General features: G+C 37.1%; 1 protein-coding gene across 1 annotated transcript; it reads right to left on the bottom strand.

Moving 5' to 3' along the window:
- Window positions 1-1035: 1035 nt before the first annotated feature.
- Window positions 1036-26281, bottom strand: LOC113053468 (dnaJ homolog subfamily C member 15-like). The gene is made up of 6 exons (XM_026218525.1): window positions 26075-26281; window positions 25013-25064; window positions 19612-19685; window positions 15381-15457; window positions 12672-12742; window positions 1036-3198 (listed from the first exon to the last, which is right to left on the bottom strand). The coding sequence occupies exons 1-6, from the start codon at window positions 26177-26179 to the stop codon at window positions 3128-3130; spliced, it is 450 nt and encodes a 149-aa protein (XP_026074310.1). The 5' UTR covers window positions 26180-26281; the 3' UTR covers window positions 1036-3127.
- Window positions 26282-26337: the final 56 nt, after the last annotated feature.

Below are 26337 nucleotides of genomic sequence, written 5' to 3'. Positions count from 1 at the left end.
TCCCACTGGAGAACACTGCAGCTTCTCTGCATGATTCTAATGAGGCTCGTCTACAGCTGAGAGCATTGCACACTATACACTGTACTGCTGTTTATAACAGTATACTGCAGTAAGGCAGAGAAGCAGACAGCAGTTCCCACTTCACTCTAGTTCTCCACTGATCTTTCCTCTAAATGTCAGTCACATCTACATCACTTCTTTCCTAAAATTCAAACAATCTGTGCAAAGCGTCCCACCGAGCAAACCTGGAAATACAAGTCTGTGTGGCACAGCTTATCTCTCACGCTCTCATGTGTGATGGAACATACCATATTAAACTTTACAGGTGTAGAATGAAAACTGGCACAGGAAAGTGGCAACAAATGAATGCCGCCTGAAAGTTGATGGTTATATGGATCTCAATTTCTGAATACTGAATGCGCATTTACAAGCTCTTAGAGCTGTTAATATAAAAAAAAGTTTGGGTCTCAAAAGTATGAAAATATGCTCAAATGTGAGCCAACATAATGAGGTCATGGAACAGTATGCTTAAAATTCAAATAATAATAATAAAGTGTGTGATATATGAAACAATTTTACAAAAGATTTCACTTAAGTGATTTCCTGCTTATTGAATCAAGTAAATGAAAACAAAACACAGCTGAAAATATATCCTTTTCTGCAGATGAAAAGAAATTCTGATAACAGGAACAGAACCAAAGCATCAAAGAGCCTTTAAAGAATGTGGATGGCAGCTGGTTGGTTGTCTTAAAATTTATATTGAAACATCACATGAAGTCTCAATTCAAGCAGGCCAATGGTGCCTGGAATTTTTTTTTTGGCATCTTGCAACCCTTGATCAATACTGAAAAGAGATTTATAAAAAAAAAAAAAAAAAGGATGAGTGTGAAAGTTGGCAGGTGGAGTCGATAGGCCTTCACATGTGTCCAAGGCACAAGCAGTTAATATGAGTTTTATGAGGGAATTTGTTTCCACTTACATCATTGGCTCCTCTGGACAGTGCATGCACATGGCTGTAATGAAGTCCTGCGTAAATAAATTGGGCATTATTTATTTATTTATTTTTTTACATTTTTTTTAACTGTTTAATGGAAATCCACCCTGACAGAGAGAAACCTGCGGAGAACAGACTTGCTCAGGGACTCCATGCTGCTTTCACAGTAAGCAGAGGCAGAAAATAGCCGCAGTCACAAGGTGGTCAGAGCAACACCATCTTACGACAGAATGCAACTTCAGCCAGAATCAGGGTTTTTATCCCTGTTATACATGAAGTCGGGACAATGACAGGTTTCGTGTCACACAGTGTGGGACAACATTCCCAGTTATCTGTCCTGGCAAGCAACACGCTAGCTTTTGATCAGTTTTAACAGGGTCAGGCGAAAGGAAGCAGGCTGTAGCAGTAAATAAAGCCAGCTACAGGAGCGAGGCCAGAGCAGGGCAACACTCAAAGTGGCAAGTATTTCATAAGTGTGCCAAACACACCTCAATGGGCTTTATTTGTAGGCTCAAGCTTTCACGAGATCTCATTGCTATAATCAAACAGAACATTTGGAAACTGAACTGGACCAATCCAGTCTTTCCATGGCATTCAACTCGCATTCATTCTGCAACGATCTGGCTTAATGTTCATGTTAGTCCATCTGGAACAATGAACAAAGATAACCTCCTGTTTTGCAGCAGAAATTCAGTGGCTGGGTCTCATAAGCAGCAAGTGGAAAACTTACATATTATATAGACTATCTTTGTGAAGAAAGTAGCATACTTAAAAAAAAAAGAGCATTTAAGCATTTAAAGAGCATTTAATATAATTAAAAGATATTTACATAACTGCAAACTCAATGTAATGTTTTCAGACACTTAAATGCATGTTGTCTGCAAAAAAACTACAATTAATTATAATTTAAATTTATACTAAATGCAATTAATTGAACTTAAGATAGTTCTTTTCAAATTGTAGACTAGCGCATTTACTGATAAACATTCATGGTAAAATAAAACAATTTCTATTAAAATATATTTGTAATTACACATTTGTAATGATTAAGTTGCAATTAAGCATGCTTAAATATATTAACTTACAATGCAATAAATTACAATTTTAACCTTAGTGTGTTTTTCTATATCACTTTACATTTGCTTTAGTATCATCAAAATAATTGTAGCAGCAACTACATTTCTTAAGTCTAACTAGGTGATTATTATTATTATTATTACAGTGAAATACATGTAATTTGTAACTAGGACGCATTTAAACAAAGTGGTAGTTATTTTTGCATTAAATTTAATTTAATTGATTACAACCATATCCGTTTTCCATTATAATGACTGGATGCATCTCACATCTAAAACAATGAGATCATATGACAGCAACAAAGCATAAAACTGCTTGATATGTTTATGATGTAATAATGCCTTCATTTGACAAGTTATTTTTGAAAAAGAGTAGGCAGTAGGCACAAGCTAATACTCTATTCTGAATGTATCTCGACATTGCTCTCAAGGAAATGAAATCTAAAATGCATCCTAGAAGCAATTTCTTTCACTGCTGCTTGCTTTTTATTCCCTTTGCAATAACGTGTTACTGGTTTGTGCAGCTTGAATCGTGGTATTAATCTCAGCCTGACAAACAGTGTCCAGACTGTCCCTCTGTTTAATCCCAGCTGCTCCGTTCCTGCGTGGATCCGTCAGATCATGTGCAGACCAGACAGGCATCAGTCAGAGCACAGCAGGAGGAAAATGGCAGCGTATAAACAAATATAAAAATACTCACAATAGCCACTCCCTGCGGATTAGGGAGAAACTTTTTAGACCATTGGAAATGATATTCTGTATCCACCAGATTTTACAGCAGACCTTAAACATTACAGAAGTCACCTCAATAAATAATAAAGATTACAGTGAGATATTTCACATGGACAGCATGAAGATCGTTTTACGTGAAGGATCAACCTTTGCCGACTTGCATTACAGTGGCGGTGAGGAGCAGTGACAGCTAGAACAGAGCGCAATGTGCTGAAAGTCAGCTGATTTATGGCAGAAAAACATGGAGGAGAACAGTGACTTGTGGAGGCTCATGGGTCAGTTGGCGGCTCTGAAGTAGATGTAAGTCTCTGTTGGGGAAGCTGGGTCAGCGGCGAGGGCCAGAGTCAAGCAGATCTTTCGCTTCATTGATCTTAGCTGCCAAATACGGGGATCCACCTGCAAGAGAAGCAGCGCTTTACGTCAGCATGTCCAAGAATTGTCTCCACTTTCTCTTTAAAACTGTAAAAGGTGCATTTCTGCAATAACCCTATCCTTAGTATTTATTTTATTTTTTCATATTATTTTCTTAATGCCTTTTATTGTGTATGATTCATTAGCACACATCATTCCAAATAATAATGTAAAAAATTTAACCATTTCTATGTTTTGGTACACTAAAAGTGACAAAAAAAAAAAAAAAAAGTGACGTGACATAAATCGTGCTCTGCATTTAAACCATCCAAAGTGCACACACACAGCAGTGAACACACACACACACACACAGGAGTGGGCAGCCATTTATGCAGTTGGGGGTTCAGTGCCTTGCTGAACCCCCTCAGTGGTGTTATTGCCGTCCCAAGACTCGAACCCACAACCCTAGGGTTGAGAGTCATACTCTCTAACCACTATGCCACGACTTCCCCACTACCGTTCAAGCATGTGGCTCTGGTAAGATTTTTTGTTATGAATGTTTTAGAAAGAAGTCTCTTATGCTCACCCAGGCTGTATTTAATTGGTGAAAATATGGTAAAATATTATTGGACTTTTAAACATCTCTCTCCTATTTTAATATATTTTAATGTATTTTATACTTGTGATGCATAGCTGAATTTTCAGCATCATTACTCCATTCTTCAGTGTCACATGATCCTTATGATACTGATTTGCTGCTTAAGAAACATTTTTTATTATTATAATCAATGTTGAAAACAGTTGTGCAGCTTAATAATTAAGCTATGACATTTATTTCTTCAGGATCTTAGAAGAACAGAAAGTTCAAAAGAGCATTTATTTTAAATGTAAACCTTTTGTAACATTATTAATGTTTTTACTATCATTGTGTTACTTTTGATCAATTTAATGCAACCCTGCTGAATAAAAGCATTATTTCTTGAAAGTGTACTGACACCAAAAAGTTTGAACAGTACTGTTACCCCAATGTATCAATCCAATCAATTCAGGATGGATAAAAATGAAGACCCACCCTACATTTTCATCCTCATTTAATATCCCAGTTCACTCAGAAATGTCATCAAATGGGTCGCAAACTGTTTCTAACACTGACTTTAAAGTCACTTTGAAATTAAATGGAGAAACGTAATTAATTTGCTTCCCCGAGTCCACAGGCTCAATTCTATCTTGATTTGTGCTGCTCGCATTAAAGCTCTACATGCACAAGCTTTGTAGCAAAGAAATCTCTTTGCCTCCAATCAGTGACTTCCAGCCCCTGTCCATGCCGTATAATGGAAGTGTGTGGCTAGGAGGAGGTACAAATGTGCTCTAGCTGGCAGCGTGTGATGAGGTACACCTGGTGCCTGCTGCGCCTCATCATGCTGCTATTAATTTCCATTGCTTCTTTGATTCGGTGAAGCACATTCCACGAGTGCATGTGTGAGTGAAGCGCCCTGGAGGTCCAGAACACAGTCTTCAGACTTCACCTGATGACAGCTGGACCCTCGCATCTGTATCTGTCGCTTCCTCGTCATCTTCACAAGCCCTTCAGCACATTTATGTACCTCGCTCTTACTTTGTAACATTTAGTGAACTCAAAATTGCAACCGCCGTTTTTCTGATATTATCAAGATGAATTTGTTCTGAAACAGAGTTCTTGTCATATTTTATTACCATTTTCTAAACTATTGCAAATAAGCTAATAAAGTGTGAAATGCTGAAGGTGTCTGAATACATTTTGGTTTAACTGGTGAGGAGGATGGTGAGGAGAGAAAGAGTAAGGGAAAGAATAAGGGAAAAGAAATGACGACTGTGTATTTCCCATGAGACCATCAGCCAGAGAAAGGTCAGTGTTGTCACAATACTGTTCTCTGAATCACACCAATACATGCCCAAATCACTAGAGGCCAATAAATAAAAAATACATGAGAAAAAAAGGTAAAAAAATTCAGAGGGGGAAAACACAAATTAATTAGCTTACAAATACATAAATTAGGCACAAAACTATTATATTCCTTTTATACTTTAATGAAATTGTAAAGCATGTCTATGACATAGTTGTATTTCAAAATATAAAAATATATTTGTCTAAAATATAAATGTCTAAATAACATAAGCATAAATGTCTAAAATTCTATATGTAAATATTATTAATGTCAAAAAAAAAAAAAAAAAAAAACTTGGTCCTAAAAGAAAATATCCTTTTTATTTATTTTAAGTATATATAAAATATACATAAATTAACTAATTTATTGTCGACACTGGGTCCATGTGACCTGGACATGTTTCTGTGAGATTCAAGAAACAGCACTGTGGCAGTGATGACCTTGCTATGGCTGAAGGACTTACACAAGGATTTACACAAAGCTGCCCCTCTCCAGGATCCTGAAAGCATCCATTGTGTTCTCACACACACACACACACACACACACAGACTCTGACTGCCCGCTTGCACAAGACTATCATGATAAGCAACAATAACAAATGGGGAAACACACAGGAGAGTGAACAGGTAGCAGGGAGCAGGGCCCGAGCAGGCTGTTAATCCGTCTGTGTGTCAGAGGAAGTGAAGCCTGCAGTGATGCACTTCATTACACATTAGTTTTTCTGACAATATAATTTTGCACAGGATATTTCCAATATACACTGTCAATATGCTTATTTCTCATGAGATAAATCTTGCAATTCTTCTTAGTGGCTTAGCAAAAGTTTGATTAATTTCAATGAATAAAATCAGTGTCTATTTCAATGAATTAATTTAATCATCAAGTTTGTTTGCATCATAACATTTTTATTTATTTTTAACAGTGATTTTTTTCCACAGTTTTGAGTTTTTCCTGACATTTAATTGTCCATATTAAATTGTTTCAGTAGACTTTTTGGGGAAAAAAAATTGGTAATTGGAAATTGGTTGTAAATAATTACAAAATTCTGAAGTAGAAAGATTGAAATAGTGTTATCTTGTGAAAAATACTCAAATAATCTTCAACAAATATATGTACGTAAAAATAGCTGTTTATTACAGTTACCATATTGGTGCATATAAATGTTCATGTGTATAATTTGATAATAACCTAATTGGTTTTTGGATTTTATTTTTTAGGAAAACACTGAAAACTTGCCTTTTTTATTATTTGTAGCTAATTTTTACTCTTCACTCAATTGTCACTATATATGTGTGTGTAGATATAGGTAACACATTACAATAAGGTTCATTAGTTAACATTAGTTAACTACTTTAGTTAACATGAACTAAGCATGAACAATACTTCAACAGCATTTATAAAGGGTTACTCCACGCCAAAATAAAAATTTTGTCATTAATCACTTACCCCGACTTACCCTCGTTTTGTTTTGCTCTCTCCACCATCGTCACTCTTTGTATTAAGCGGGAGTTTTCGTACTGAAAGGGGCCTGTTCACATATCGCGTCTAAAAACGCGTGGAAAATGCTAGGCATGCTGCTTTCTGAATTTTTTTCCCCAAAGACGCACTTGCGCTCCTGAGGAGTCTGCCGTTGCTAAGCAACCATGAACTGCTCTCTCCATGAAGACGCAGAAATTTCAGCAATGGATAAATGGATTTGCAGCACTAAAAACTGTTTGCAGTAACTCTGCTACTAAATTAATTAAAAAATCCACATACAGCTATCAGCTGTTCCTTCATCTTGGCTGAACTTTCAACATTGTTACGGAAAAGGGGAAGAAGCTACATGACCTGCGGTGCTATTGCGGTATTCTGAAAAGTTAAGATGTTTTTAACTCGATGCGGTGCGGACGCGCCTGGAAAAAACGAGCTCGTCGCACCGCATGCATACTGCGCGCCTACATTTGAAATATCGAACTTGAGCGTGCAAGAGATGCAATATGTGAACGGCCCCTTATGCGTGTGTGTGCGCTCGTTCTTGTTGTGTGTGTGTGACTGACAGACAGCCTTCAGACAAACGTCTTAATAATATCACGAATTAGAAATGTTGGTAAGATAATATGTGCACGATAACATTACTAAGCAAATCTCTTCGCCATCGTCACTCTTTATTATTAAGCGGGAGTTTTCATACTTCTATGTCTGTGCGTGCGCCGCGCTCATTGTGGTGTGTGTGTGTGTGTGTGTGTGTGTGTGTGTGTGTGTGTGACTGACAGACAGCCTCCGCGGTGCGCATGAGAGATCTCGCAGATCTCACAGACAAACGTCTTAATATGATCTCACATTAGAAATGTTCGGTGAGATAAAATGTGCACGATAACATTATTAAGCAAAAAAACATAGCCTAGTACATTAATTTTTTTCCCTCCAGTACCGAAAGCAGAACTGATAAATGTCAGATCTTATAATTTAGCCCTGGGGCCAGTTTAATACCGGGTTCGGGACCCATCCCTATGTATCGGTTTTGGCAATTAATCGGCACCGATAGTTGATTGCTAGAACAATCGGTTATCGGCAAAAATCTATGCCGATAGTTTCCCGGGTTGCGTCCGTTGCTGGAGCGGCTAAGAAGTCTCTGTTTTCATTATACAGTGCGAGAGCGGCCTCTAGTGGTTGAAATCACTGCCAGCACGTGTTGTTTGTTTAGACATGTCACGCTGCATGCTGAACAGAGCAAGAAACTTCAGACTTGAATTTAAATGCAACTGACAGAAAACCCTGCTGCGCCAGGATAGGAGCATATCATAGCATATCATGTTGCTTCATACAGTATTGTTCAAAATAATAGCAGTGCAATGTGACTAACCAGAATAATCAAGGTTTTTAGTATATTTTTTATTGCTACGTGGCAAACAAGTTACCAGTAGGTTCAGTAGATTGTCAGAAAACAAACAAGACCCAGCATTCATGATATGCACGCTCTTAAGGCTGTGCAATTGGGCAATTAGTTGAAAGGGGTGTGTTCAAAAAAATAGCAGTGTCTACCTTTGACTGTACAAACTCAAAACTATTTTGTACAAACATTTTTTTCTCTGGGATTTAGCAATCCTGTGAATCACTAAACTAATATTTAGTTGTATGACCACAGTTTTTTAAAACTGCTTGACATCTGTGTGGCATGGAGTCAACCAACTTGTGGCACCTCTCAGCTGTTATTCCACTCCATGATTCTTTAACAACATTCCACAATTCATTCACATTTCTTGGTTTTGCTTCAGAAACAGCATTTTTGATATCACCCCACAAGTTCTCAATTGGATTAAGGTCTGGAGATTGGGCTGGCCACTCCATAACATTAATTTTGTTGGTTTGGAACCAAGACTTTGCCCGTTTACTAGTGTGTTTTGGGTCATTGTCTTGTTGAAACAACCATTTCAAGGGCATGTCCTCTTCAGCATAGGGCAACATGACCTCTTCAAGTATTTTAACATATGCAAACTGATCCCTGATCCCTGGTATGCGATAAATAGGCCCAACACCATAGTAGGAGAAACATGCCCATATCATGATGCTTGCACCTCCATGCTTCACGGTCTTCACTGTGTACTGTGGCTTGAATTCAGAGTTTGGGGGTCGTCTCACAAACTGCCTGTGGCCCTTGGACCCAAAAAGAACAATTTTACTCTCATCAGTCCACAAAATGTTCCTCCATTTCTCTTTAGGCCAGTTGATGTGTTCTTTGGCAAATTGTAACCTCTTCTGCACATGCCTTTTTTTTAACAGAGGGACTTTGCGGGGGATTCTTGAAAATAGATTAGCTTCACACAGACGTCTTCTAACTGTCACAGTACTTACAGGTAACTCCAGACTGTCTTTGATCATCCTGGAGGTGATCATTGGCTGAGCCTTTGCCATTCTGGTTATTCTTCTATCCATTTTGATGGTTGTCTTCTGTTTTCTTCCACGTCTCTCTGGTTTTGCTCTCCATTTTAAGGCATTGGAGATCATTTTAGCTGAACAGCCTATCATTTTTTGCACCTCTTTATAGGTTTTCCCCTCTCTAATCAACTTTTTAATCAAAGTACGCTGTTCTTCTGAACAATGTCTTGAACGACCCATTTTCCTCAGCTTTCAAATGCATGTTCAACAAGTGTTGGCTTCATCCTTAAATAGGGGCCACCTGATTCACACCTGTTTCTTCACAAAATTGATGACCTCAGTGATTGAATGCCACACTGCTATTTTTTTGAACACACCCCTTTCAACTAATTCAACTAATTGCCCAATTGCACAGCCTTAAGAGCGTGCATATCATGAATGCTGGCTCTCATTTGTTTTCTGAGAATCTACTGAACCTACTGGTAACTTGTTTGCCACGTAGCAATAAAACAATATACGAAAAACCTTGATTATTCTGGTTAGTCACATTGTACTGCTATTATTTTGAACAATACTGTATAACCCAGATTGCACATCTGATGGCTGATGGAGTATTCTGACCACGGCTTTTCATACCTTTTCTGGACCTTGACACTGTTATTTACTTGGCAGTCTATGGGACAGTCTCAAGCCTCCCTGTTTTCATCCAAAATATCTTAAATTGTGTTCCGAAGATGAACTGAGCTTTTACAGGTTTGAAACGACATAGGGTAAAGTGATTAATGACAACTTTTTCATTTTAGGGTGGAGTTTAATCTAATTTAATCTAAGCTAATGTTAATTTCAACATTAACTAATGCATTATTAAAATCAATTATCCCGTTTCTGTTAGATGAGTTAAGGCATTTGTATGATGGTTCCTCAATGCCCCCATTTGCTCAAAGCAAGCAAACTAATGAAAGGCGATTCAACAATCATTCCATACCATTACTCGGACCACTCAAAGTTAATCATCTCATTACGGCCTAAAGAGCAGATACCAGAATAATGTAGATCTTCACGTCAGTGTGAAACCTTGCCGAAACTCACAGAGGCCTGCATGCAAGATGAACACAGAGATATAGAAAAAAACAAATAATAGATTTCAATAGATTTTGATTCAATCTCATCTCACAGAGGCTTTTCTGACTTGAAATGTGTGTGATGTTAAGGTGAGACATTGTGTATGTAAAGGGCCCATTTTGATACCTCACCAGACATTGGCTGCATCCAAATCACATATTTTCCTACTATGTTATAGACAAACAACAGTATGTGAAAAGAGTAGTAAAGCCGCATTCACAGTATTCATCAAACAGTAGGTGAAAGTTAGCAGGATGACTTCATATTTTGGGCAAGGTTGTGAAGTACGCATCTGATGGACACTCTACTATCCCACGAGGCCACGGGAGTGGATTTGTGAATGACAGTGAAAGAAAACAACTGACACCGGTAGATCACATTGACAGTGACAAGATGATGTATGTAGTACGGATTCATACTATCATATACTAATTAAAACATTCATTTTTAAGGTTGTTAAAAAAAATTCTTGCTACTCAGAGAGTTTGCGATTTTGGACACAGCCATCAAGTTCCTCAGAAACCAATGATTCAAAGGCATTGACTGACAGCATCTTATGAATCAGAAACAACAAATCCAAGGAAGAAGAGTATTACACATTCATATTTTGTCTGCACCTTAAGCCTATTGACCTTATAAAAAAAGGATGAACCTTTCAGTGTATCCTATTGCAATCTGTTTCAATAGGAAATACATCAGAAATGCAAAAGGAAGGCAAACTGCATTCATCAAGCCATTCCATGGGGTCTTTTATACGTCAGCCCCTCCACCAGTGTAACAAACGGGACAGGCACTTGCACACCGTTATTAACGGCACTGTAATAAAGGATTTCTCAGCAGAGCTGGAGGAAGGGACAAATCTGGCACACTCTCTCTACAGGACGTCCTCCCTGCAGTCACAGGCCTTATCGCTCAACCACAGATAGAATCACAGAGACCATCGCTTATTTCACCGAGAGTATTAGTGGTCGAGAGGAGCAAACACACACACATATCTATAAACAGCAGCTCTGAGCACCTGAAAGAGGGTAAACCAGAGAAAGGCAAGGTGAGGCCATTAACCTTGAACAGAAAAACAGGAGTTCAGTGACCAAGGAAGAATAAGACTCCTGCTCAGTGTTCACTTAAAAAGACCACGGCAAAAAAAAGCAAGTTGCTAGACAGTGATTTATAACCCGTGTCGTACCGATCAGAGTGAACAAATCCTTATCAGATCTAAATACATTTGTACCTGGTGCATTATCTCCAGCTTGGTAAGATTTTTTCTTTCTTTCTTTCTTTTTTTTTTTTTTTTTATATCTTAGGCCCTGCATTTATTTCTAATCAACAAAAAAATGCTAAAATGTAAAACTGTAATATTGTGAGGTATTCTTGCAATGTAAAATAACTGTTTTCTATTTGAATATATTTTCAAATCCAATTTATGCCTGTGATGCAAAGCATAATTTTCAGCATCATTACTCCAGTCTTCAGTGTCACATGATCCTTCAGAAATAATTGTATTGTGCTCAATCATCGCTCAAGAAACATGTATTATTATTTATATATATTATGGATACCTTATATATAAGTATTATCTGATGAATTTAAAGTTCAAATGAACAGAATTTATTTGAAATACTTTTTTGGTGTAAGAGTTATTCTGTTACATTGCCTTTTCTATATATATATATATATATATATATATATATATATATATATATATATATATATATATATATATATATATATATATATATATATATATATATATATATATATACACACACATACACACACACACACACACACACAAACACAAAGACCCCCAACATTTGAACAGTAGTATAGAAATATCGCATTGATCACTTCTTGTATTCCTCATTTGAAAGTCACTTTGGATGAAAGCAACGGTTAAAAAAATAAAAATAAATTAAGTGTATTTTTTATTATTATTATTTAAAGATTGTTAGTGTAACTTTCTCATTTCATGGCTTGCATTAAGATGTATTAATAGTGTCTCGGACTTAAACTCAATTTGCAAAAATGATATTAGTGTTGTTGGTAAGAGTAATGTATTACCATGAATAATTTAACACTATTTGCTCAATAAATTTAAAAATGGATTTAAACCTATTACAATTTAATGATTAATACATTCTGCATGGCATTTTTAAATGTTTTATTTAAATATATGTAGGTAAATGTTGCTGTTTATTACTATGTATTGTTATTATTGGCGAATATGCAAATCATGGAAGATCAATCTTCCCTTAGCGATGGACGTCTTTGAAAACATGCCTTATTCACTGCATATTTTGACCTTATTTTAATTCTTACACTAGGCAGCTTGAATCTACAGTGCTGGTTGAAGTGATGGTTCACTTGATGTCCTTTTTTTGTGTGGTTCTCATTTATGGCTTATGTTACAGCAAGTCAGCATTTCAGGGATGTGAGCCCTCTTTAAAGAGTGTGTTATGACAAATGACAGATGCTGTTCAAATCAATAATGTAATCAACACCCGTCTCTGTCACTGTCTGCTCAGAAAATAGACTGAGCTACGTCTGCATGTAGAGAGATGATAATTATTGATCAACACACAGCCATCCAACATGAAAGCCTGAACTACTGACCTTTATCTGGATGATTTAGGACCATGATCCTTCTGTGGGCTTCCCGTACCTTTGCCTTAGTGCTGCTCGGACTGCACAAAACAAGAAAAAAGATCCTTTAGAAAAGAAGCACACCACCATCTTGTGGACACAATGTGAACTGCTGTATGGATCTAATTACAGGCCATCTGATTTTTTTGCACTAGTCATCAACATGTGTGGTCTGTCTCCATAGCTGCACACATCAACTGGAAAAACTCAATCTGTACATCCCCTGAAAAACCCCAATTTAGTGGGCAAAACAGGCAACAGAACTGAAAAAAATAAATAAATAAGGTATTCGGACATTTGGTTACTCATTTGACAAATGGATACAGAAAAGAATTTGACAAAACAACAAAAAAGCAAATGGACAAAGAAAAGCAAACAGCAAATGTGCTTTAAAATATACATCTTTTAATGTTTTATTAATTAAAAAAATAATAATTAAATTTTATTTCAAAATTATTCACTTAAAGGTACAGGTTGTAGGACCTGCCACTAGAGGGTGCACTATCAAAACAATAACAATCGCGTGGTTAGATGCCGCTAAGAAGGAGCATGGAATGATGGGATTTGTTGTCTTCTACCAAACCGTTGACGGCCATCAATCAGACGGAAAGATAAATCATGGTTTTAATGCGAGTTCAACAATTTGCGCGAGTAGATTACATACAAAGTCAATGCAAAGACGCTATCAGATGCATCTAGAGACGGGTCTAGACACGCAATTCCCCCGCGTTTGGTGTATATGCCCCATTATACCAATCTTGTTGATCGTTATAATAGCATACATTTTCTGTAAAGATACATATCAAAACAACTCACCTGTCGAGTAAAACACAAGCGAGATCGGCATCTCTTTCTAGTTGAAGTTTGTCGCGAAGCTACTTCCACATTTGTCCACGACTCTGTTGTCATGTGGTTTCTACGTCAGTAAAGGCGGTAACAAAGGGGAACTAACGTCATTGACAGGCGACTGCACTGCCCCATGTCACTGTTTAGAATGAGATTTACAAGTAGTTGAAAACATTAGAGATATTGTTAGTGATCAACTGGACAAAATTTATAACACCAGCCTAGTTTTACTGCAAATATTACAAATTGTACCTTTAATGTTCAAACGTTTAAAGACATCAATACACTTATTTAGAAGTTATTTTAATGTTTCTGTTTGAATAATAAAATTGATTTTTCATTTTATTTTTAAGCATCTCTCCTAGTGACAGACGTGTTATAAATATTAATAAACTGAGACTACATAATGATTTTTATCTCCATCCATTGAAAGATTTAGTTTTTCTGGTGGTGCTGGATACTAACAGTATCTAAGTATTACTTAAAATGAGAGAAATATTTTTCTCTTTACAATTAATTTGACATATACAAGCATAATTATTTTTAAAAACCCACTATGACATACCTCTTCCTTTAGTCTGGATACAGTAGTGCTACCTTTAAGTATGTCCATTCAAATTCATTCTGTATTGATTCATTTTGGTCTGAGGACAGGTGGTTTAGACCACTTGGCTTCACACTGCATCTTTCCCGAAAAGATAAATACATTTCTTTCCAGCTTACATCTGTCAGGGTTTAGATCTGAGTCATAGCTGAATAACCAGAAGTGACGATTAAAACATGCATTAATGCTTGCACACAAGCGTTCAGTCCTACAAACCCTTCTCTAAAGTCTCAAATCATAAGCGGAGTGGGTGTCTGAGAGGGGCCAGAGAAACTAATTAAAACACTGTGCGGCGCAGATGATTCGGATGACGAATCTGTCAGACTAAACTGCTTTTGTCGGAGGAGTCAGCAGATATGTGTGGCATTCGGGAGACTAAACTGTGTGCTCAAATGCATTTTAAATCAGCGATGAATATAAGGATGATCAAAGAAAACACAACAGTATAAATGGATTTACTGTCACTTTTGATCAAATTATTGCACCCCTGCTCACTAAAAGTATTGATTTCTCTAAAAAATTATTTAAAAAAATGTTTTAAATAACTGCACAGATTTTCTTAAGTTATCATGGGTGAAAAGCAAGATCAAAGTATATCAAAGCAAACAGTAACATTACTGAGGCCAGTTATTTCAGCTGTGAGGGACAGACACCAAAGGAAAGCTCAAGACAGATGAGAAGAGAATAATAAAAACGATTAACCCCAAACTGTACCGTTTTATGAGCGTGAATGCGGTCGGCCGAGTTCATACTGATCGCATCCAAGAAATATTGCTTACAGTCTGGTTCAGTTTTATGAAAACATTAGTCCAGTTTGATTGACAACACAAAGAATTGAGGCACATGGCAATGACGCAAGCATGGTGTGAGTCACACCTGGTCTGGGACCCTGTGAACTTCTGTTGAAGTAAGGGAAATTTTTAGAGAAATATAGCCTCCTAGGAGGAGGAGGGTGGTCCACCAAAAAGCAGATTACAAAGTTAGAGACACAGCTGAGACTTTTTCCCCATTAGACGAAAGGATCAAAGCGGTGACGACAGGAGATGACGGCCGACTTTAAACCAAAAGAATTGCCCCCAGACTTAACCGCAAGCTCTTCTGGGAAGTGCAGTGATGCAGTGTGTGTATATACTGTAAAACACCTTAGTTTTCTTCCCTGACAACTCATAATGAGAGAATTCAGTAAGAAGAATTGCAGTGATTTAGGGCTTTGTTTAGCTCACAATTACCTGATCCCGAGAATAAGGCTGGCTTCCCGGCTGGTCATCTTCTGCTCAAATCCACCTTTGTAGTATGCAGAAAATGACTAGGAAAGAAGAAAACTCAAAGTTAAGCTCTATAAAAAGCATAACGGTTGATAGCCATAAAAATGACACCTTTCTCCGTTTTAAACGGTTATAATGGAAACACACTGGGTCACGCAGTAAACCTTAACATACACACTCTTCTCAAAGTGTCACAAGACTTCAATCTCACGTCCTTGAAACACGGATCATAGAATCACTTGTAAAGTGTTGTCAGTGTTTGGGTAACACATTACAAATTACCTAATCAGATAATTTTTTAGTAGCAACTACTTGCAACGCATTACTTTCCATAAAAAATCACAAATTAATGCAATTAGTTACTTTTTTAGGGAGAAATGCAATATTGTAAAAGTACTGGTGACACACAGTGAGAAATGATGTAAGTATCTGTAAAGCACAGACATTACGCTGGTAATCTGTAATCAGAAGTTCATTCATCCAGAAAAGTGATTGCAGCTGAAAACAATTTCGCCAACTCAAATTATAAACAGGGCTTAAATGGATAACTCCTCTAAATGCTGGAATATAAATATAAGCTTCGCATTCTAACATTTATAAAAAAAAATAAGTAAAAATTAATTTCAGTAGTAATCAACATTATGCCTTAAATGCTGATTAGTATTGTATTGAACCTAAAATATTGATTTTAATCAGATGACAACTGATGTGCACAACAACCTGTATACTCTGAATACTGATCGCAATCAAGCTGCTTTGGATCAGATAAAAGCCTCAAGAACAGCACTTTCACCTCATTATGTCAAAATAGAGACTATAGGGATTTGAGATGATTGACCCAATAATTACCCAAATTCCCAAACTAAACGTGTTCACGCTGGAATTACCATAATTGCGAGACTTGCAAAACATTTTCCTTGTCATTTACATTTTCCTTGTCGGCACTTGCAATTCCAGTTTGCAAACTGTAAATTATTATTATTTGCTATATTTTTTTTCTATTCAATACTCAAATTACATTTAGCTGGCAATAGTGTTGTTACAGAAGCAGACACGAACAGAACGGAGCACAAGCATCCCATATTGTAATCTAGTAATTACTGTAATTACAACACAGCGTGAATGCATCATAAATCAAAGGACCCAAGACTGAGATTTGAGGTCATGAAGTCTAAGTTTCATATAATATTTTGTGGAGATTTAAGAACCATTTTTTGCTGAGTTTTCAACAGTACAGACCTCACGAGTGCTGGATTTCCAATTGCTTCAAAGAGTTTCCGCTGTGGGATTTACCATATTCAGCTCTGTAAGTTCATATGTTCAGCATTTTCAGCACATATCTAAAATTTTAAGAAACTGTTCACCCCCCCAAAATTTTAAATCTTTATTTTAACTCTTTAATACATTATTTGCTCATTGTCATGTTGTCTGTTGCTTTTTATGGAGACTTTCTGAAGAGCCTTCACAAAGCTGAAGGGTTTGGCAATATAGCTAAAAAAAATAAATAATTTGATCCATGATATAATGTTTCATATCGTCATATAACAAATGCAGTAGAATGTTTTTTATTTTCCCAATTTATTGACAAACAATTTTTTTATGTTGTTGTTGTTTTAACAGTCAAACACGAAATAAAATGTAAACATATCTCCTTTTTTATGTATTATATGCAGATTAAATGCATTTTATGAAAACTTTTGCTTTCCAAGGCCACAAATTGCATAAACAATTATGAACAAAACAGCATCATGTATTTATGCATTGCATAAAAATCGATTCACCAAACATACAGATTGCATTTGAAAACATATGAGACGCAAATTCGCGACATGTTTTCTATTGTGTTCATTTTCGGTAGAGTAAGGGAAAGAAATGCAAACATTAAACTGCAGGTTGTTTATTACTATAAACTTTTTTTAACAATTTGTTTACACTTTTTTAAAATACTTTTTAATAAAATATATATAAAATAAAGAAGGAATAAGAAATTAAAAAAACGAAAAATAAAAAATGTTCCATGCACAAAATATTGCATTCGGTCATTCGGTACACACGTGCACCGTATCGAAAGGGTCCGGTACGAATACAAATACCGTTACACCCCAAGCTATTACTGTATATTTATCTAATATTTTGAATGAATAACACACCAGCTGCATTTTTGCTGCATTATCCCTTTAATTAAAATAATTTTTATAAAAGAATAACATGGGCCTATGGCTCCTTCATCCACTTCACAATTCACGATTAAGTAAAAGCATGTGTACGTTCAGATGGTGAGAGAGGCCAGAATGTTCTGTCCAATCTCAGCCCACAACACGACACTTAATCACACTCATCCATTATGTGATTCACAGAATGATGAAATCACTGGATTAATAACTCTAATAATGATCTATTACAAGTGTGCTCTGTGGCGAACCCGGTTTAGGAGAAAGCTGAGATTCGAGAAGTTTAAGAGTGTACACAGGTGGACTGGTTGAGTCAAATCACTGGGAACCAGCCCCAACCACACAACCCTGGAGATTAAGAAGAACCTGGACAAATCAGCATTACAAACTCCATCAAAACCCAGAAGCACAGCGTGAACTACAGTAACGGCCAGTAACAGCCCTACAGCTGGAGGTTTAACATGCCAACACTGCACACAAACAAGTGCCTCGACATGTGGAGATGAACATGGAAAAATCCAAAATTAATTCCCGCAAATCATTGCTTTCTGAACAGAATCTGTTTAAAAAACTAAAGCTATGCTCGAAATTTTCTCAATGGGAGTACGGATTCATAGAGAGTTAGAAATCCCAAAGGGGGAAAACATATTGCTCAGTAGACTTAATTGTGATTCTCATATAACTCTCATTTTTCTATCAACAGCATTTCAGATGTTTCTCCTAAAATTAATATTCTCTTATTATGTGTCAATTGAGAGTAACATTATCCTTATTTCTGCAAAATTTCACTGTTAATATAGCCTTATAAAACTTTAAATGAGACAAATATGAGACCCCCATTGTCACGGTAGGAAATCCATTGTTTCCTCCGTGTCATGTTTTGTGTTTGTATTTGTACTCCCGTAGTCTCCATGTGCTCGTTTGGGTTATTGTTGTCACCTGTGCGTTGATTGTCTCGCTCCAGCTGATCCTCATCTCCAATCAGCTACATATACGCACTCATCTCTCTGTCTGTTGTCAGATCCTCATTCATGTCTCCGCTTCCTAGTTGGATTACCGTCTCCCGTGTTCGTGTGCTGGATTGTGTTCGTGTTGTCGTCTTCGTGTCAGTGTTCCGGTCTGTTCCTGGTTTCATCCATTGACCGTCTTCAACTTCACCATCGACTTCACCATCCAGCTCTTCTCACGCCACCGTAGACCTTCTTTTCCATTGCCTACATTCTGGACTCTGATATCAATAAACTTCTTCTGATTGCCTGCATTTGCTTCCTCCTCTTTTACAAGCCGTTACACCCATAATCTTTAGATTAGGAGACAAATCTGAGCACAGTGTGTGAAGATGATGAGGTCTCTTGTAAAACTTTAAATGAGACCATTGTGAGAGTGTTATTGTCTCAGGAGACAAATTTGAGAAGCAGGAAACTCGAGCAAAAATCTCCATTTGAAGTTAAAGTAAACTCATTTCTGTCTAGGAGAAATATTTTGAGGTATTAAAAAGATCTCACTTTTGATTTTTCTTTCCCCTGAGATCACTCAACATTGGCTTATTTATGGTCTCATAAAAAAAAAGTACAAAACTTTCACTAGGGTGGTACCCTTTTAAAAGGTACTAAGATACACACTTTAGGTACTAATATGAATTGATAGGCCTGGTTTCACAGTCTAAGCCAGGTTAAGGCCACAGTTCAATTAGGACATTTAAGAATCTTTAATAAATGTTCCTTAGAAAAACAAATACAGGTGGGCATCTTGAGACAAAACAATGGCTCTGATACATATAAAATATGGCAACTTTCTTTGTCTGTGAAACCAGTGGATAAAGTACTATTATGTACAATTAAGGATATATATATATATATATATATATATATATATATATATATATATATATATATATATATATATATATATATATATATAATTTATTGGTAAATAAGGTACAAAGATGTACCTTTTAGCCTTTTTACCTTTTTTTTTTTTTGTACCTTTTTTTTTCAGGGTGTATGTTAAAAATGGACACTTACCGAAGTGGGTACCTTCTTAGCAGCTTCCGTAATAACCTGACTCAAAGGCCTCCATAAGTGGAATGCATATCGACCTAAAGGCAAATGCAATAAAGGGAAAAAAAGATTGAAAAGTGTGCCACTTGATAGCAGACCATTTACAGAGGTAATTTCCAGGATTAACAAAGTTGGTTTAAGGGTGATACCAAGAACAAAACCACATTTTAGTCTTATTCAATATGTGTTAAAGGTGAGGTCGGCTTTCAACTTCCCTTAGTATTTATTTGGTCAGGGTGCTGGTGAAATACAAGTGGTTGTGGTTCGACTGTGAAGCAACACACTTAAAGACATCAGCACTTAACTAAATCAGCAGACAATGCCTATGAGCATCCAGCTTTCAATAAAGAAAGGCAGATGAACGGCTCACTGAACCCAACCAAACTGTCGGTGAAGAACACGTAAAATCATTAATATAATTCATTTTGGGAACCTTTTTGGATTTTCATTTCATCAAACTCAGAGAAGTGTATTGTTGAGAGGAAAACGTTATTTTGCTTTTCAGCAGAAAAGCACTTGAGGCTCCGTCCGCTGTAATCCAAAGCCCTGCCTCTGAGCGGAGCAGACCACACACCGCCGCAGCTTTTGGCAGGAGCGCTGCCCCCTCGATGTACTGAAATGGGAATCAGCCCCCTTCCTCAAAGTGACCACAAGTGCTATTCCATCCTGCCTCACACAGCTATGGGTGGAAGACTTTAGAGACTAACACTGATTAACTGCTACACAGCAGTAAGGAGGACGGCAGAGACACCTGCCAGAAAATAATCAAACGTAAACAGGCCGATGACAAAGCCACCTAAATTAATTTGGCCACATGCAGCAAGTTGATTCCTTTTAATGCTAGAGACCGTGTTGACCTCATTGACCTGGCTGAGCTTCATCTGGGGACTTGAGCAAACATTCACAGTGAGAACCGCTTAACCATCACCCTCATCAACGCCGCCATCATCTCGAGTGCTTCCTTTAGAATCACATCATAAATATCTGTTGGCGGCTTTTACATAGGGAAACCTAAATATTTTAAAAAGACAAAGGAGGAAAAAACTTTTATTACATTATACAAAGGCTACTCTTTCCCACTGTGAACCACAACATGATCAAGTTTAGCTTACAAACATCCTGCCTAGAAACTGAACTGAGTCAGAACGCAAACACGAACGCTTCGCCAACACGGCGTTCCAAGAGAGCTGATCTCTAGATCAACAGAACTGAGATTTGTTCACCGTTGATATCACTTTACTCGTCTGTGTTTGTGCTTTCTAGACAGACTGTCAGTCTGTGTTTTAGTGGTAGAGATTTGTCATTTTATTAATGATTAAATCTTAATAATTAGTGATGGAAAAAAGAACACATTCAAATTTTTAAACACAATTAGCGCACCTGCCTACATACATCATCTTATATTTCATGAGGTGTGTTTGGTTTCAAGCAGCACTGCACTCACTGCAGATCGATCAGGAGACCAGAAGTCATTGTATGATAGGCTGAGGTGCCTCACGTGATCTAATTAAGCAGTTACTTTTTTACCAAAGGTAAGTAATACAGACACTCACATCTCCCAATAGTAAGCAGATGACTGGTGGTGAGCATGATGCTGGAAACAACTGTGACATCTTGCAGATGTATGTGTGCTATCTGGATAGTATTAAGACAAAATATCTTCTGGTTTTGCTCAGTTTGCAAACATACATATTACCTATTAAAGCTACGACAGAACTGTAGTGAATCTCTAAACAACACACAATTTCTGAACGAATCTGCGTTTTGAACAAATGTGGTGAACCAATGATTCAATGGCCTGTTCATAAAGAGAACCATTTACAATGGGGAAAATATTTATTTGATTCCCTACTGATTGTGTAAGTTTGCCCACTTACAAAGAAAGGGTCTGTATTTTGTATTATAGGGTTATGTTAAAAAAGTTAATAAAAATATCAACCACAAAAATATCAACCAAAAAATTCATAAAAAGTATATATAAAGGTTAGAGATTGATTTGCATTTTAGTGAGTGAAATAAGTGTTTGATTGCCTTCCACCAACCAGCATTAATTCTGGCTCCCACAGATGTGAAACAGATTAGTCCTGCCACTTTAAGAAGTCACTCCTAATGTCAGCTCATAAGGTGACAAGGTGATACACAATCTGTATCTTCCATTCCAACCTCTCCCACAACAATGGTCAAGACCAAAGAGCTGTCAAAGGATATCAGAGATAAAATTGTAGATCTGCACAAGGCTGGAATGGGCTACAGGACCATCATCAAGAAGCTTGGTGAAAAGGAGACAACTGTTGGTGTGATTATTTGGAAGTGGAAGAAATACAAAATAACTATAATTTGGCCTCTGTCTGGAGCTCCGTGCATGAACAGGCTCATTTAAAGTTTGCCATATAATATCTAAATGAGGCAGAGAAGGCTTGGGAGAAAGTGCTGTGGTAAGATGAGACCAAAATGGAGCTCTTTGGGATTAACTCGACTCACCGTGTTTGGAGGGAGAGAAATGCTGACTATGACCCCAAGAACACCATCCCTACAGTCAAGCACGGAGGGGGAAACATTATGCTTTTGGGATGTTTTTCTGCTAAGGGACAGGACGACTTCACCGCATTGAGGGGCAAATGGACGGGCCCATGTACTGTAAAAATGAAGATGGGTCATGGATGGGTCTTCCAGCATGACAATTACCTGAAACATACTGCCAAAGCAACAAAGGAGGGGCTCAAGAAGAAGCACATTAAGGTCATGGAGGGGGCTAGCCAGTCTCCAGACCTCAATCCTTTGGAGTGGACCAAAATCCCTCCTGAGATATGTGCAAATCTGGTGACCAACTACAAAAAACGTCTTACCTCTGTGCTTGCCATTACCAAGTACAAAGTCATGTTTTGCTTGGGGATCAATTACTTACTTCACTCACTGAAATATCAATTTCTAACCTTTATATAATGTGTTTTTTTTTTCAGGATTTTGGGGTTTGGTTTATATTCTGTCTCTATCCATTAAAATAAACCTACCATAAAAATTACAGACCCTTTTAAATGCTTTTTTATATATTTTTCATGTTTGTCTCAATCTACACAATAATATATTTAAATGACCTTTTTTGGGTAATTGCTTAGCCAAATTTGATGTGTGATTATTGAGTAATTAATTATATTAAACATTGTTTTCAACTAGTTCAAGCACACCACTTCATTTAGGACTGAAATACCTGATGAGTGTTTTTATGAGTGTGTCATTGAATCATTTACTAAACTGATTTGTTCAAAAACATTGAAAATAAAAGTGCATATATATATTAGGGGTGTAACGGTTCACAAAATTCACGGTTCGGTTCGATACGATACACTGATGTCACGGTTCGGTTCGATACGTTTTAGATACAGCAAAATGTAAAAACATCTCAACTTTTCAGAATGCCGCAAGCGCACCGCGGGTCATGTGACAAGAACCAACCAATCAGCTTCATCCTTTCCCGTAACAACGTTGAGAGCTCAGCCAAGATGAAGGATCAGTTGATCATAGTTGTATATGGATTGCAATTTTGAAATAAATTTAGTAGCAGAGCTACTGCAAGAGATTTTTAGAGCTGCAAATCCATTTATCCTTCGCTGAAATTTCCGCGTCTCATGGAGAGAGCACGTCATTGTTGCTTAGCAAAGACAGACGCCTCATGAGCGCTTCTGCCCGAGCGCTTTGGAAAGGAGGAGAAAGACGTGCTTAGCGTTTTCCACACGTTTTTAGGAGCGATATGTGAACGGCCCCTAAGGCGCTCGCTCACTCAGCACGCGCTGAAGGCTCGTTGCAAAATGTCTAATGCATTTAACAGACCAGAAATATAAGATCCTAAAATAACCAACAGGTCTGGTGTTTGGGTTGGATTCCCTGTAAGCTATAGTGTCTAAATGCTGCAGGGATAGTTTGCTGCGTGCATGTTTCTCCTTTTTTTCGTCTTTTCCCAGATAGTACTGACGCATATATCCCAGATATTCCCGCTGGTGTTTTTTTTTTTTTTTTTTTTTTTTTTTTTTTTTTTTTAATCCCTCTGGTGTACCCTGTCATGTTGCAGATGCGACATACCGTTGTTTTTTTATCCACCACTCTCTTGCCATCACCATTATAGCTTAAAGGGAATCCAAAGTGCACCCAAACACCAGACCTGTTGGTTATTGGGGGATCTTCTCATTTCTAGTCTGTTAAACGCATTGGCTATTTTGCAACGAGCCTTCAGCGTGTACTGAGTGAGCGAGCGCCTGCTGAGTAGCCTAACATAAACATATAAGATGGTGTTTTTTTCTTCTTCGGGAGTGTCAGGGGCGTTGCCTGTTACGTTGTTTGGGTTATTGGGCTACCTTGTTGAACGCATATCATTATATTTCTATCTCTCTCTTTTTTTTTTTTTTTTTTTTCAAATATAATTAATTACTCCAACGAACCGTTCGGTATACATAATGCGTACCGCGTACCGAACCGAAAGCGTCGTACCGAACGGTTCAATACGAATACGCGTATCGTTACACCCCTAATATATATATATATATATATATATATATATATATATATATATATATATATATATATATATATATATATATATATATATATATATATATATATATATATATATTATTATTTTATTTTTTGTGCAAATTTAGAAAAAGTTTAGGTGAATAGGTGAATGACTTTTTGGTGAAACCTTTGAATGCTGATTTCTCACACCAATTTGCACCTAACGTGCTTAGTAAATGAGATCCTAAGTGTTTATGAATGAGTCATTGAATCATTGCCTTCACTGATTCATTCAAGCAAAAGTCCAAAACAAGTGACTTTTGTGTCTTTTGTGAGTAACTAAATCATTGTTCAAAGTTCTGATGTTCATAAACTGATTTGTTCAAAGACACTGGAATAACACATTCATTCAGGAATAACACAACACTAATGTGTGTTGCTAACTTCTTGTTTAACGAACTGCTGTATAAAAGCAATATCACAATTACAATTCTAATACAACAATATTGGTAAACCAACTAAATGACTTATTTGTCAAATGGCTAATGTTATCAGCAGCTTGTAATGACTTATTACAGGCAACTCATGCAAGAAAATACAAGCAATCCAGTCTCCTCTGGAGGAATATGAGGTTGAGCACTACCTCAAAAGCACACTGGTGATCAATCATGAGTTTGAGGCGGTAACCATTGGTTCTCAGCCGGTAACCATTGGTTCTCAGCCCAGAGCTTTAACCACTAAGCCATACCACACATATTATACAATGCATGTAGCTTCTGCATGTGTCTGCAATGTGGTTTAATGACACACAAATTTCCAAACGGATGCATACACAGGGGTTCAAAGCAGATGAGCTCACCTGCAAACCCTGCCGCTGCAACTCCCAGTCCCACTGCCATCAGACAGCCACCCTGAAACACACACACAAACATCTCATCACTATGATTATCATTAATAAACACACGCCAAGCACTGGTAGGGAAGGATTTTAAGCTTTAGACAAGGCACATAAGGTTTTTCCCATAGCAGATCATTAAAAAACTAAACTGGATTTCTACTGGAAATGTAAGATTCTTCTGACTGTTCAAAATTCCATAAATCCCAGACTTCCAATGATGGAATGTTCAGAGTCTGACTAATCATGACATCATTCGATTCATGAATCCATGCAGTAAATCTAAATAAATAAATCTATCTATCTCAACTTAGAGACCAATTTGTATCCATAAGGTGCATATGACCTTTAAACGTATACGTTTTTTAAAGCTATTTTAATCTTTCATTTACAAACAAGATTGGCTTGACAAACACATTTTTTAGGTAAAGATCTTATTTTATGATTTATTAAATCATCTTGAACTTTTAGTTTTCGTGGGCCATAAAATGTAGGTAGGAAATATATAAAGACGCTTCAAAAGTCTCTTACTGGATTATTACAATTAATGGCAAAAAGGAAATGTTTGGAAGTCTAAACTAATATTTCATACTGACACACTAGAGAGAAAGACAGAAATAGCTGGCTTAAAGCCTTTTTTTAATATTTATTTATTTATTCGGTGAAAATACTAATGGCATAAGACTTTTGCAGTACTGTGTGTGTGTGTGTGTGTGTGTGTGTGTGTGTTTGTGTGTGTGTGTGCGTGTGCGTGTGCGTGTGTGTGTGCGTGGTAACAGTGGCTAATGTATAAAAACTGTGAGAATGTACTAACTGTAAGCGTCACAATGATTAATAAGCTGTATTTTTTTACAGTAACTTGGATGTTTGACAATAATAATCTCTGATAAAATAAAGTTAAAAGTCTTCAGATGAATGCTTTCAGACGTCTGCAGCAAGGTCAATACTACGGACTCAAGCTGATGACACAAGCTCATAGTAAAACAGTGTAAATGATCCGGACTCTCCAGCGCGACATTTACTCACAAGGCGTTTGTCAACATCTGTCTCACTCTGCCCGCTGGATTTCGGTGTGTATTCAGCATGTCTCAAGAAGTCCCCGTCCATCACTACACCACTGGAGCTCGCCATACTGCTGCTGATGATGACAGTGACAGAAACAGCTACGGAAGCCCCAGAGGGACAAACTTCGAGCTGTTGCGGGGTCTCGCGATTCCAAAACAGAGTTTCTCAGACCCCACAATTCCATGTGTTCTAAACTTCCAAAAACAAATTGTAACTGCCACGCA

This window comes from Carassius auratus, chromosome 34 (assembly GCF_003368295.1).
Source record: "Carassius auratus strain Wakin chromosome 34, ASM336829v1, whole genome shotgun sequence".
In the NCBI taxonomy this organism is placed as follows: domain Eukaryota; kingdom Metazoa; phylum Chordata; class Actinopteri; order Cypriniformes; family Cyprinidae; genus Carassius; species Carassius auratus.
This window is presented reverse-complemented; position numbering and strand designations above follow the sequence as displayed.